General features: G+C 39.7%; 1 protein-coding gene across 1 annotated transcript in view; it reads right to left on the bottom strand.

Moving 5' to 3' along the window:
• Window positions 1–404: 404 nt before the first annotated feature.
• The window catches only part of PARP1 (poly(ADP-ribose) polymerase 1), a 32,782-nt gene continuing 18,995 nt past the window's right edge, over window positions 405–14,191 (bottom strand). Inside the window, exons 12-23 of the mRNA XM_048297868.1 lie at window positions 13,870–14,002; window positions 12,524–12,719; window positions 11,105–11,233; window positions 7,764–7,847; window positions 6,827–6,949; window positions 6,188–6,316; window positions 5,412–5,510; window positions 4,698–4,850; window positions 4,281–4,408; window positions 3,848–3,909; window positions 2,675–2,789; window positions 405–1,245 (exon numbers count right to left, since the gene is read on the bottom strand). Of these exons, the coding sequence (XP_048153825.1) occupies window positions 1,164–1,245; window positions 2,675–2,789; window positions 3,848–3,909; window positions 4,281–4,408; window positions 4,698–4,850; window positions 5,412–5,510; window positions 6,188–6,316; window positions 6,827–6,949; window positions 7,764–7,847; window positions 11,105–11,233; window positions 12,524–12,719; window positions 13,870–14,002 (1,433 nt within the window). The 3' untranslated portion in view covers window positions 405–1,163. The remainder of the gene's footprint in view (window positions 1,246–2,674; window positions 2,790–3,847; window positions 3,910–4,280; window positions 4,409–4,697; window positions 4,851–5,411; window positions 5,511–6,187; window positions 6,317–6,826; window positions 6,950–7,763; window positions 7,848–11,104; window positions 11,234–12,523; window positions 12,720–13,869; window positions 14,003–14,191) is intronic.

The raw sequence follows: 14,191 nt of genomic DNA, 5'->3' as shown, positions 1-14,191 counted from the left end.
GGACACAACAACATTTTAGGAAATGGGTCTGCTGTTTCCACACAGGCTGCTAGAGAGTGAAGTCAGAACCATCAGAATGGGCTTGAACTGTCCCTTTCTTGGGAATTAGCCATCACTTTCCCTAAAGCCTCAGGGAAATCAGTAATTTTTGAAGAGAACAATCCGATGTTGTTCTATGGTTAAGTGCTCCCATACTGCTCAATGACTGATGGAAAGTGAGAAGTAACAAGCATCATGAAACATTGAAATTATCAGTTTGTATTGCTGTTTTGAGACAGGGATTTCAAGACCACCGACAGTGTAGCAACAGACCTCACCCCAGGTCTTGATGAACGAAGCTTGAGCCCAAACTCAACTTAGAGCTTTGTTAGGATGTGAGTCTACAACAACCAACTTACATCATGTTGAAGATAGGTATTTAAAGGAGGTTTATTTGGGCTAATACTAAATTCAAACAGCCACAAGCTCATTTTCCATGTTTACCACAGCAACTGTTGACAGATGAAGTCTCAGTGGAAAGTCCAAATTTTAATTTCACCATAACTTCCTGAAACACGACTACAGATTTCAATATTTGGCATTTGATCTTCAAGAGAGATACCATGTCTAAGAATACTCTACCAAATACATTTAAATTATGACTCAAAACCAAAACAATTTGGAAGTTTTGAAACATAAAGCTGTTAGTATGAAATTAGCTTTTATTCTTTTTTACCTCAAAATAAATGCACATTTATTGTTTATTCAAGTGAAAACTGAAAAAGAGTTTCTTAAACAAGGGGGGACCTTAACAGAGCAAGTATCACAAACATGCTCAAGTTTCTTCTCCTGCTCTTGCCCAGCTCTGTTTGGCTAAGAACACCAGATTAATTTCTTTTTTTCTTTCTTGTCAGTTTGGTCAATTAAAAGAAACACTTAAAGCACCAGAATTAGAAGCGGTATAAAACAAAACCAGGTACTCGTTCTCATCAGAATTCAGGTCCATGTATTGCCACACTTTTATATAAAAACTTTCACTAAGTGTTGTACTAAATAGGATTTAGTAATCTCTTCTGCAGTTTAGCTCTTGATATCTTGGTAAGAGAAGTCAATGCATAAGCATGTCAGAAGTCAAAGCTATAGTGTAACTACAGTATAACTCTAACAGGGCTTCTAAATACTGTTCACCAGAGTGATGTCTTATAGTTGAATTTCAGTTTCAACAGGTACTTCAGATTTACCTGAGCAACATCATACACAATATATCTGGGAAGAATGTCAAGGAATAATTACAGTAGTTGATATTAATAACACAGAAAAACCTCAAAACACAGCGAAACTTTACCTTTGAACTTATGTTACCATACAGATGCCTGTGTGATTAACCAGTTCTCAAACAACAAAACTTTAAATCTGACTTTTCCTTGAATCTGAAAATGTTTTATACAATAGTTAGGAACAAGCAATTAAGTCATTTAGAGAATGTGCAGCAGGAATCCTGAGTGACAGGCAGGTGAACCAACTTAAGTAAGGGGCTGTGCCTCCTGAAAATTATTTTTTGTCAGAGCAACATACATCTCTCTTTCTATCTAAGCAGAGAAGCCATGTAGCCTAGATGAGAGCTGCAGTTTCAGACCCAGCACTTACAGTTATAATTGCAGTTCTGTTGCTACTTTCCAGCACAAAGTCATTAATGCCCTCTTAATTTCCCCCTAGAAAACCCAAACTGGAATCACAGAGAAGAGCTCTATAACGGTTGGCAGTGTTTGCACATTCTTATTTTTCCAGAGACAGTCCCAGCTCACCTATTTGTTTTGGAATGCGTTAGGCCACAAAACTTACCTCTAACCCTGAAGTGTAAAACAAAATAAATACACATCATGTTACCTCAACCAGCTAATATCAACTATACTGTAGTTCATCATCTGACAGATGCTGTATTTAAGAAAACTCAAGATAAAACCAGTATTGCCATGAGTTGTGTTGCCAATACTGCTTGTAGGAGGAAAACAGCTCACCAAGGCCAAAGGCAGTTTCTACAAACCCACAGATTTAATTACTGGGTTACCTGCTTCACTGGCAGTGAAGAGAGTGAGCTGGGACTTTAGACATCACTTATTTGTATTCTTATGACCTCTTGTGGATTTAAAGCACTAATTGATTTGGAAGCACTTCTGCCTAGAAAGAGACTTACTGGCTGTATCTCTGATGGGCATTTGGGGCTTACCTCAACACTTGCAGAGGTTTGGGAAATACAAAAGATGTGTTGAGAGAGCGCAAGACCACAGAGCTGGCTGCCCCATCTCCTGCTGGCCAAGCTGGCCTGCCACAGCGCCATGAAGAAGAAACCAGACTGGAGTGATGTGAAACCACAGGCTGCATTCCCCTCCCCTGTCCCTGGGCAAGACACTACAGGGCAGTGTTGCCTGGCCACTCCAATAGCTTTGGTATGGAGTCCTGTTGGGGAACAGCTATTGGTACATGCATTGTTTCCTTTTTTTGCAGAATGACAATTTAAGTGCAACAACTGTAAAATCATCCCCCTTGCAGAAGAGATTGTCTGCAAATACTCCCCAAAGCAGATCTAAAACAAACAAAACACAGTGAGGCAAAACTCCCAACTGGCCTTAGTGAGGTCCTGCAAACGTAGCAACATTCAAACACCGTGTGCAGCCAACGTAACAGCAAAGGATACTCATTATACAGAAGACAGGTATCATTAATTCCTGTGGAGATCCCATTCCCTAAGGGAACCTCTACACCACCAAGGGTGGTAGTGGCTGTGGGATCAGGCGCCGTTTTGCCCAAGCCTAGAAAGGGAAAACAACATTAGTTGCAAATCTAGAAGGCAAACACAGACTTTGCACAAATAGAAAATGACCCAGCCAGCCAAATACTACATCACATATACTGAAGTATCTTCAAAATAACACAAAGAATACAGTCTGTTTATTCAATTCAGCATCACCATCTTTATGGCAGTTGTACTCTGCTACATTAAAAATGAGAATTTTACTTACAGATTAGACAATTAACAGCTGAATGATCAAAGGTAAACCAGAAGAGATTTGTAGCTCTCATATCCTACCTCCATTAATGAAAACATGCACATCACAGGATTTTCAGACAAGTACAACAAACCAAGTCTTATTCTCATTAACATTTTCAATATAAATCTGATTTGACATCCAGAAGCACGTAAGTAGTATGTATTGAAACAGGTGCTAAATCATATTTTATTCTATTTTAGGCAACTGATTTTTTAAGCCTCTCAAAATGAATAGTTTAAGAAAAGCCACTCATTACTGAAGATACTGTTCTTCACTCTCCCATCTTGGTAGAGAAGACAGTCACAATTACCATTTCTTTTGCTTGAATTAGACATCTAAGTCTTTTCTCTTATCTTCTTTTTCAATATATGACACTTTTTGCAGATAGAAGTGTAACGAGAGCACTTGTTCCATCTGAACTTTTATTCTTAGCTTCTCCCTTCTGTCCAAGCTTCTAAGCCACTTTGAAAGCTAAACAATTCTTCTTCTGGTATATTCATCTTTCTTCTAAAATACACAGTATTGTTACAATGAAAGCAAGTAAGAAGCTGGAGAATGCACTTTGTATTTTCTCCAGTGTAACATCAAACGAAAGTTTCCTCCTGAACTTCAGGCACCATCAGTCTTAACACTCAGAGTGTATTAACTTCAATCTTAGAACACCACATACACATCCTGATGCAACTAAAGGGCAACATTATGCAACTTCATAAAGGAAGTACAGCTAAGAAGTGACTATAGTTTTCTTCGCTAAGCAGAGAGCTACAACCCCATCTGCCATCAATTACAGATTACCAACGAGAACTACTAATGCTTACCTTTGACACTGTGTTTTCCCTTGGGCAATTTTGTGATGTGGGAGGCATTCTTTAGCTCATACCTGGACAGCACAAAGAACACACAATAGCACTTTACATTCATCTTAAACTATTCTGTTGAAAAAAAAAAAATCACAAATTTTTCAGGCTTCAGTTTATGATGAGTTAAAGTAAAGTTAATCTAAATTCTAGTCTTCTGGAACTCAACAGCCCTTATTTGTCTTGGTTACTAACTTTAATGATGTTGGCATTTTGTACAAGATTCAGCTAGACCTGCAACAATGGCTCTTATTTTAAGAAAAAACAAATCTTGTTTCTGAAGAAAAAACACATGCTTTTTCTTCACACTGAAGAGAAGGCTTGCAATCTTAGCATCACCCTCTATGAGGATGTATTAAGCACATTTGGCAAATACTCTTCCTAAGTTACTTACATATTTCCAAGGGCAACTTCTCCCAGTAGTACTAAACCGATGGGATCAGCTTGAGATGTGTGACAGTAGTTAGCACTCTTGGATACCATGTCTGCAAAATAGATGCCCTTCCCGAACATGTAGCCGGTCTGCAAGCAGGAATTAAATAAATAAATAAATAAATAAATAAATAAAATGGGGGCAATAACACAAAGGCAGCATTGAATTCACCTGGCTGGGCTCCCAGGAGAGCAAAGCTGCAACTCAAGCTCTCGTGGACACCAGTGTGCAACCCACTTGGGGGACACAATGTTGTCTGAATGCTGGCAGGTAACACAGGGCCCTCCCCACACAGAAGTTCCCTTATTTAAGTTGTCCCTGCCTGTGGCCATCTCTGGGCACAGGGGTGTTGGCAGCCAGAGAATCTGTTTCACCTACCACAGGAGCTTCAGGCGGAGCTATCCGCAGACCCTGCGAGAGGATGCCGGCGAAGTTGGTGGTGCGGGAGCCGTGCCACAGCAGCTGGCGGTTGTGGAGCTGCTTGAAGGGCTTGTAACGCTGGCTCTCTCCCTCACGCTCAATCCTGAAGATCTTCAGTTCAGAAGGGGACAGGAGGAAAAGAATAACTAAGCAAATAAACCGTTACCTTCATGCAACTCATCAGAGGGGAGAAAAAAAAATATCATCCGATCCGCAATGTACATTGATCTGCTAGGGAAATTGATCAGGATGGGTTTTAGTATTTGCAATTTGCTGTGCCATGCTAGCAAAAAAGAGGTAGCGGCAATCACACAAGTACTTCGTATTGATTACTTCTCCACCTTTTCTTCTGCATTTTCATGAGGCTCTATTTTTCTGAAAAAATCAATCAATGAACTAAGGCTCAATTTCAGATGATTATTCCTCCACCTTCCTTTTGAAGCAAATTAAATTAAAATAAATATACACGAAAGCAAAAACACCTCATTAAGCTTAGATTCATCTCTGCTTAGACTTTTGCTATTCTAATTAAAAGGAAATGTTGTATCAAATCATCCCCCAACAGAGGAAACTGGGTAAGCTACTCAAAAAATATAAGGCAATTGCAAACAAGCAAGTCAACTTAGGATAGTCCATCCTGCCAAAGATAAAGCCCAGTACTGCCCAGCTTACATCCACAACTTTGAGGTCGTATGCGTTGTGCGTAGCAGCATGAGTGTTCTTCACATATTGTTTGATAATCTTGGCTTCTTCTGAATCTTTGTCAACAACCTGCAAAGAGGCAAATGAGAAGTTTCCTCAGCACACAAAGTAGCAGCCATCTTACAACATGACAACATCCACCCTATGCTTTCAACTGCCCCCTTTAAACCTCCTCCACCATTTAGGTGGAAATATAGTCCTAGCTAGAATGTCTGAGAAAATGCTTGAAACTGAGATGATTTTCGATTCCACTATTCAAAGAAGGGTCAGCCAAGGACTGAGTCCAGTCAAGCTTTCAACACCTCCAAGAATAGAGCCTCTGTGGCCTCTCTGGGCAACCTCTTCCAGTGTTTGACCACTGCTAGAGTAAACAAATTAAAAAACCCAAAACAAACAACACCACCAACAAAAGCTTTCTCTTTTGTTTAAACACAAATGCCTATATTTCAATTTGTGCCCATTGCCTCTTGTCACTGAAGCCACTGAGGAAAGTTTGCCTCTGTCTTCTTTCCTTCCTTCTCCCATCAGGTATCCTAGATATTGATACAATATCCCTTGAGCTTTCTTTTCTCCAGGTCAAAACAGCTCAGCTCTTTCTGCATCTCCTTGAACACATGCTCCAGTTCCTTAACCCATCTCGGTGCCAATACATCTGTCCAGTTACAGCTGAGGTGATTTGTTTTGCTCCAAACTAACAGGACATCAGCTTATATTCACAGCCACTCTTTGCCTTTTATTTCATTTACCTTAATATCTGTTTTAAGCTTTTCATAGTTGATGTCAATTGGGTCTTTATCTCCATCTTCATTTCCCCCTCTGAGAAGGCTGTAAGCAACCTCAATATCAAGTAAGTTGTCCAACATCTGCACTTTAGCCTGAAGGATTTAAATAGGTTATGTTATATTACTTAGGCCTTTGACATGTTCAGAGTAAGTCTGGGATACCCCAAATTTAAAAAGTTTATGACAATCACAGGCCACATGGTGCCATCTAATAACACAACAGCACTGTCTTTAAATACATATATGATGCCTGAAGACCTAAGGCATCATATATACACCCCAAAATATATTAAAATATACACACAGATATAGACACGTAACATCTCTATCTTCTAATACCTTATGCATATAATTATTTACCCAGATATATGCACATAAACAAACAAAAAGAATCTGAAGAAAAATGAAGTTTAACCTCATGAAAGCATGAGGTTAAACTTGTTTTTCTTCAGAATATCTTTTTGTTTGTAAGGTTTGAACAGTTACTTTAACCTTGTGCTTTTATGAAGTTAAATAAGTGTTAAAACCTCACATATTCTCTATGCTAGATGTCTGACATCAAGACCTGTTGCCTGCCAACAACACACAGTTTCCAGTCAATACCTGAATGTATTCCAAGTTATTTAGGAGAGGTGGCTTCTTCATCCCAAAGTCATGAGGAATCAGAGTATAGAAGCGGTTGGAGAGGTCCAAAATCTGGGATTCTGAACCACTGTCAGAAACTGCCTAGACAAGACAACAAGCACCAAAGAAAATTACTAAGACTAAGTCTCCATAGCAATAAAAACACACAAGATACTTAAGGACTAACACAGGAGCAGCAATACAGTGCTCGTGCTGAAACTCTCACAGGACTAAAAAGAGCAATTCTGTTCAAGTGTCTTGCATGCAGCAACCCACAGCATTTGCACAGAAATACACAGAATTGTGTATGAGAAAAATTCAATTGGGATTATGTTTCTGGAGCGCAAAATAAAGTCTTCAGGATCTGTAAGTGGTGCATATCCCTGTCAAGGTTCTGGTCTACTCTAACAACTGAAGAACCTCCTGTATCTATGTTTTGCCAGGGAGCCCTTGGCGAAAACAATGGGTTATGCTGGTACATTTTTGCAATCTGTACAGGTAATACTATGTAGTGATTCTGGAATGGTTCAGATCGCAATGTGTAAATACAGCAACGTTATCAAACCAGACCCTTTCCTGTGTCAACCTTTATTCTCATCCTCTGACAGACTTCTCTGGGCTGGAAACACCAGCTCACTACTAGATGAAGGCACCAGCTTCATTTGCTCAACTGCCACTTATGTTTGGTGCAGCCTAAAGGTTGAGCTATAAAAACATGAAAGACCCAAGTACTGCCCACACTGGTACAACAGTGAAGAGAACTAACTGGTTACCCATGGAAGCCACATCCTCTTCTCCAGAGAGAAAGCACAGATCTTTATATGCACAGCTCAGCATTCACCCCACTCTGAGCCCAGATCAATTCCCTGAATTGTTCTGAATTCCCTTTTTGCTCTAACATCTCTTTCATGCTCACCTGCTGAACCTCATTCAGGATGGAGTATGCACTCTGGATCTGTCGCTTGCTCAGTTTTCCCAGTGGCATCTTCTGCAAGTCAATCTGATAAAGATATAAGTATTAAACCCAAATTTCGCTACATTTAAACCACTGCAGCATTCCCTCTCTGGTTTCTAGAGAACTAGTTTTTCCATGCTAATAGGACTGACCACACAAAGAATGGAAACATTTTAGACTCTGTGGATTGAGGAATTACATCAGAAGGACACACCATTGAGAAGACATCCTATAACCAAAGGAATACTGCAATAGGAAGCCAAGCACACATGCTAGGGCAACACAAAAATAGGACATTAAGTGTCTGGCATGAAGTTTAATATTAACCTCATGTCAGATGCATTCCTTGAACACATAAGTAACCATAGACTTAAGGCTGGCAAAGAAGCAAACTGAATGAAGTAATTCTTGTTCATAAGATCACCTGTGTCTCTAGGTACAATCCAGACACCCTCTCCCAACTTTACCCTACAATTATCAATGGTCAAATGCAAAGAGGCTGTGAGGTGCTTCATATTCATTTATGAAAAATGAGCCAAAACCCCTCAACTAAGTTAAAGCAATGGTCTTGGTTGCCCGCATTTATCCACTGATTTAATTTAGATGTTGGTTTTCTTTGTGTATTGATGGATCTTGGGAGAGTGCTAGAAATCCCTACATTGTTAAAGGACCATCTGAATGCAAAAACGTTAAATAAAAATCAAGCCCAGTGGAGTATTTTAGAAAGATTATACTTACACCCTCTAGACTCTTGACAGTACTCACCACACACTCTTGCAGGTCAAACTAGTTTTTACTGAAGTTGATGGATTTAAGATTTAGCTCATGGACAGAAGATCCTATGAAACCATGACTGTCACACACTGTCTGGCTAAGTCCCACATTATTTATCCACTATGGATCTAGGAAACCCAGCTGTATGCAAATCTTCTCTGCAAGATGAACTCAGAAGGCTCTTCTAAGCCACAGACACTGGAATGAAAGACCTGAAGTGATTTTGCATGGAGATTTCCATCTTGTACTGGGCTTAGGAACTTTCACCTTCAGTGACAGCTAAGCATACCTAAAGCCAGATACCAAGAAAAGCCAAGATAGGCTGCAAGAGGGAAGACAGGCTTCAAAACTGATCTTGACTTGGGGACATGAGAGGCACAAAGCCAAGATTAATACTCTAATGAAAACCAATCTGCAATAGATTTATAGCTCCCAAACTTTCGGGGCCAATACTCTCTTGCTGAGTACCACCTGTACCAATCTGTATTATGTCATTATTAGCTGAAAAATCATGCAGGACACATAAAAGTAAAATGAGCCACTTAACTTGGATGTGCAGAATAACCTATAATAATTGTAATACCTATAATAATTTTAAGTTATATAAACTTGTAAACTAACACATATAATAACTAACACACAAACACTAACACTTAAAAAATAAAACATCCCCCAGTCACGTGATTTAGGAGCACAATTCCGACAGAGCCCACAAACAGCCAAAGGCTGGAATCTCCTATGACTCACGGGAGGTAGACAGAGTCCTCCAGAGCTAAGCTCTGGTTTAAAGCTAAACTGCACCCAAAGCTTTATCATTATATGTGCCAAAGGAGCACAGCAGCCAAAGGGCTGGGCCTAAAACAACAGCACTGAAATTACTGCTAGGTGCACTGAGGGCAATGGGAAGAATTAGCTCTGCATCACAGATGTGTGCACCAGGATCATCACAAGAGGCAAGGGAGATGTTTGCCTTCCACCCAGGCAAGGGAGGGCACAGCACTAGAGTAGACTCAGTCCTCTAACAAGCCATTTCATCTAAAACAATGACATAGGTAATTGTAATAAACTCCTGTATGCTTGGTGAGGTGAAATTCTTGAAAGCTAAGTTAGAAGCAGGAAGATAAATACATCAGATAAATCCATTGTCATGCAATGGAAAGACTAAGAATTTGCTACAGTTCTGGCAAAGCAAGAGGTGCCTGGATGGAACAAAATACTTATGATCAGGCTGATTAAAGGAACTAAACAGTCATTTCTGGAGGACACATAGAAATCACTAATCAGAAAAAATATTATTTCCTCTAACAGAAAACAGCTGTTCAGCAGCATCAGTACAGGAAGATAAATCTAATAGGAGGACTGGCCCATCTGGAGTCTCAGTTCTGCTATAGATCTGCAGATGGTGTGAATTAACATAGTTTCAAGAGGGTTCTACAAAACCAAATGACATGAGATGATGATCAGTTCAGAGTCTTTAGCCAGTTACAAAAAATTATTCATATTTTACAAGACTTTGATTTAAAACACCACTGAAGATATAGGAGAACATAATTAACCCAAGGTACTATAAAATGCTGGGCAAGCCATGAAAGCTTTCAGGTAAACTGCAGAAAATGGTGCAAAGCTGTTCCGAGAGGTAGATACACCAAATAATGATACAGAGAGCAAAGAGCAGCAACTTAAATATGAAGTCTTTGGGCAGGAGAACTAAGCTGGCTGAAAAAACCTGAAATTTGTTATTTAGAATTAGTTTGAATGGCTGCCTTAAAACAAACAGCAGGATCTCTGCTGTTTGTTTGTACTGTTTACAAACCAGTAAAACAGTGCGAGAGACAGATCATGCTACCAAACCACTTTCTGAAGGCTTGATAGAAGGATTGATCAAGAAGTACGGAGGAAAGAAGAATGGATGAAAATAGAGTTTTATTAGAACAAATGAGAAACACAACTGAAACAATCTCAAGTCCACCCTGTGCAGAAGAGGATCTGGACTTTGATGAAACACTTCCATTAGTGCATGTATCAACTGGCAGCATTTCTCTAGTCTGAATTGCATCTCATTTGCTACCTAAATCCATGGTATTTGTGCACTTCCCAGCCCCGAAATGTGGCTCCCTGCTTAGAAAAAAGGAGTGTCACCACACTGGTTATCTGTATTAATACTTTAGGAGCATTCAGCAAACAGCAGTCACTATGCACGTGTGACTGGAGAAAAACACAAACAAACAAAACCACAGAATGATTACTGATCCCAGGACTGGCACACAATTTCTCTCATAGGCTTGTTAAATTGAAGACATTGATAGACAAAGAATGCACCTGTGTTTTAAGAACTGCATGTGCCATTACTAAGTTACTACTTCCAGGGCTTGGTATATTCCAGACAGGCTCTTGCCTTTTTTTTAAGACAGATCTAAAACTCACACTTGACTTTTGGGAAGTATGAAGCACCCTGGATTACAAAGAACTTGCTTCTGTTTGTGCATGATGGAAGGTTAGAAGGGAGAAACGTGAATGTGTGTAGTCACCTCAAATTCCACCATTGCTTTCTTCATGCTCTCCACATCAAAGATCATCTTAATAAGATCTTGGATTGGCTTAGCAAGTTTTGATTTTGTCCCAGCACCTACTGTCAGTTTCCTGACAGCTTCTTCATCCTGAAAGGTAAAAATAGTATCAGAATTAGCAAAATCACAAAGGATAAAAGTAACAGGCTGGCTGCCATGGCAACAACTCAAAACCAATTTAGTGTGTGCATACTATGACTAGCCTGAAGTTCATGGGGAGCGTGGGACACTGCTCTGACATTCTGGAACAAAGTGGGCTTAAAAAAACTACCTATTCAGTAATTTGGCAGATGTTATTTCAAGAGATGGCACTGTAAAAAGCAAGCAGAAGGAAGAATGAAGGGAATAGGAACTCTCTTTGCATCTCTGCTTCACCTCAAGCAAGTATTAATTACTTTTTCTGCAAGCTTTCTGCTGCATAGAGACTTTCATATGAAAAAATGACTGTTTACTTTGCTGCTTTTATGACAAAATAGATGTAATAACTAGTTTCACCAAGTTTTTGTAATAAAAACTGTTGTAGATGTGTACGGGAATCATCAATTAGCCATAATACCATCCCAATGCCTTCATGGAGAGAGCCTTACATGAATAAATCAGCCAGGTGCTTTGAGTAACACTGTATATTACACTGAAACAGACACTTTGCCACTGCAATATTCAAATTTCCAGAATTTAAGCCAAGCTTCGAGTGCTTTGCACTGGAAGATGACATCCATTAATCTGGCCACAGGAAAACACAATGTCTTGAAAATATGTTCTCTAGCAACCTTATAGCTATTAACAGCATTCAACTATTTAGTCTGAAAATAGTTCAGGTTACAGGTATGCCTTTAAATAAACACACAAACCCCCACTGGAAAGAAGGAAGAGGATTCTTATTTAGCTTAGCTGTCTAAATAGCCAAATCTTACTGGCAATGAATAATTTCTCTTTCTCAGCCTGCTCAATATGTGCATTAAGTGAAATGCTGCATAGGAGTTGCTTCAGCATTTGGGAGGATTTTGGAGGCAGTAGACAGATGAGTAGAATCTATTTTAAATTTAAAAAAAAATACATTTTCAGACAGAATGTATGTGAACTGACTGCTGAATTAAATTCAGATTAATATCCTTAAAATTACAGAGTAAACAGGAACAAGCATTGAAGGAACATCAGATCTGATAACAGAAAAATCCTTAGTTTCCCAGCAGGTCTATTTTAATGGATGGTACTCCTTGATCTACAGCTCTCTCCTGTAGCAGAGAAAAGATGCAACAGCTGCACTTCATTCCCCTGGTTTGTTAAGTGCAAGCGATCCAAGAATAAGCACAGAACAGAACAGCAACAGCGAGGAATCTCAACAATGCTCCACCTGGGAGTGGGGCATTTCAGGGTTACCTGTCCGTAATCTATTTCTAGTGGGTAGAATTTTTTGGGATATTTAGTGAAGTTCTTCGAATGCCAAGAATTGCCAGTTTTCTCTTCATACAAATTCAGGAACTGTTCGATGGCATCTTCTTTTGATGGCATCTGCTCCAGCTTGTTACTGCCGATTACAGTGCCCACACGGCCCCAGGATCTGAACACCCAGTATCTGGAGAAATGGAATGGGAGAAAAGAACAGGCATCAGCTACTCCAGTGCTATCAGCCATTGGCATACCATTAATTTTATGGAACACACTCACTTATCTGTGATTGTGGGAAATCAACAGAGGAGTCACCATATGTCCTAGAACTGGCATAAAAATGCCTAGTGTTAACACACCAGAACTACATCCCTGAGGATAAATGGGTGCCCAGCAGGAAAAAAGAGGCTAACATCTCTTCAATCTTAATGTTTTGCAAATACAAATCTTCAGACTATTCGGGTCATATATTTGAAAAACAAAGACAACGCATCTTTAAGCCTCGGGCCCCAGAGTTCAGCATTTTAGAGAAACCAGAAGTAAATCAAGTATTTGTTTGTACTACTGACACCGCCTTGGGTGAGCTTCTGCAGTATTTATGAGGATACAATCAATCAACCTTTCCAATATGCCACATATGAAATGCAGGCACTGAAATCCCTCCACGTACTGAATCCCACACTTGATACAACCTCATACACGAGGCAGCAACAAAAGCTTATTACAAACATGGTAAAGTGCAATAAATCTGGAGCTGAACCACGGTCCTTGTTACCCTGGATTTCTGTGTCATTTATGTGCTTGGCAGGGGCAGTTTCATTTTAAAGAACCCTCTCAATCTCTTCATCTAATTAGCAATGCAACCACTGGACAGCTCTGCCATGCACCCAATGAGACTGGAAAGCTAAACACACGATCAGCTCCTGACTATTTCATGCATTTTGTTATGCTTCAGGGCACACAATTCAGGATTACACTGTGGTAGAACAGCCAGAATCTGGTTTTGTTTCCCAAGGTTACAGCTCTGCAATTAGAAGACAAGATTAACTTAGAGAATATGGGGGAAAAAACCCCACCTTAGGTTTTGTCAACACGACAAAGAAGTCTCCATGCAGATCAGATTTCTCCATGGGTGGCTTGTTTGGTAGGTTTGGAGAAGTTCTTTCAGTTTTTTGGGGTTTTTTGTTTGTGTTGTAGTGGGGTTTTTTTCAAGTAACTATACCAATCTGTTATCTCCCCAAAGACATTTTACTCATACTTGGCTTTTGGAGTGTCAAAAATCCAGTATTTATTAGAAAAAAGTGAACAAAAGTATTTTGAGGGAAAACTAAACTCACCTGTTCTCTCTGTCATCCTCTAGCAGCTGCAGTTTATAATAGGAATTTGTTCCTTTCACAATATCTACTAGTCCCAGGGTTGCACTGAAAATTTTCCCACCTTTTTCAAAGACATGAGCAGAATCCTCCAAACCTGCAGAGGAGAAACAAATTAGAACACAGAGGAGGAGGTTACTGTTTTAGCTCTCCTTCCTGCATTTGCACTCATCCAAGTGTTTCACGCAGCAGTGTGATTTAACAAAAATACTGCAAAAACAGTGACCACACAGCTCATTCAAAACTACTTGGAGCATGTTTTCCTTTTAATGAATTGTGAGCACAC

This window comes from Corvus hawaiiensis, chromosome 3, assembly GCF_020740725.1.
Source record: "Corvus hawaiiensis isolate bCorHaw1 chromosome 3, bCorHaw1.pri.cur, whole genome shotgun sequence".
NCBI classification, from domain to species: Eukaryota; Metazoa; Chordata; class Aves; order Passeriformes; family Corvidae; genus Corvus; species Corvus hawaiiensis.
The sequence above is the reverse complement of the archived record's forward strand: the minus strand, read 5'-3'. Positions and strand labels throughout refer to the sequence as shown.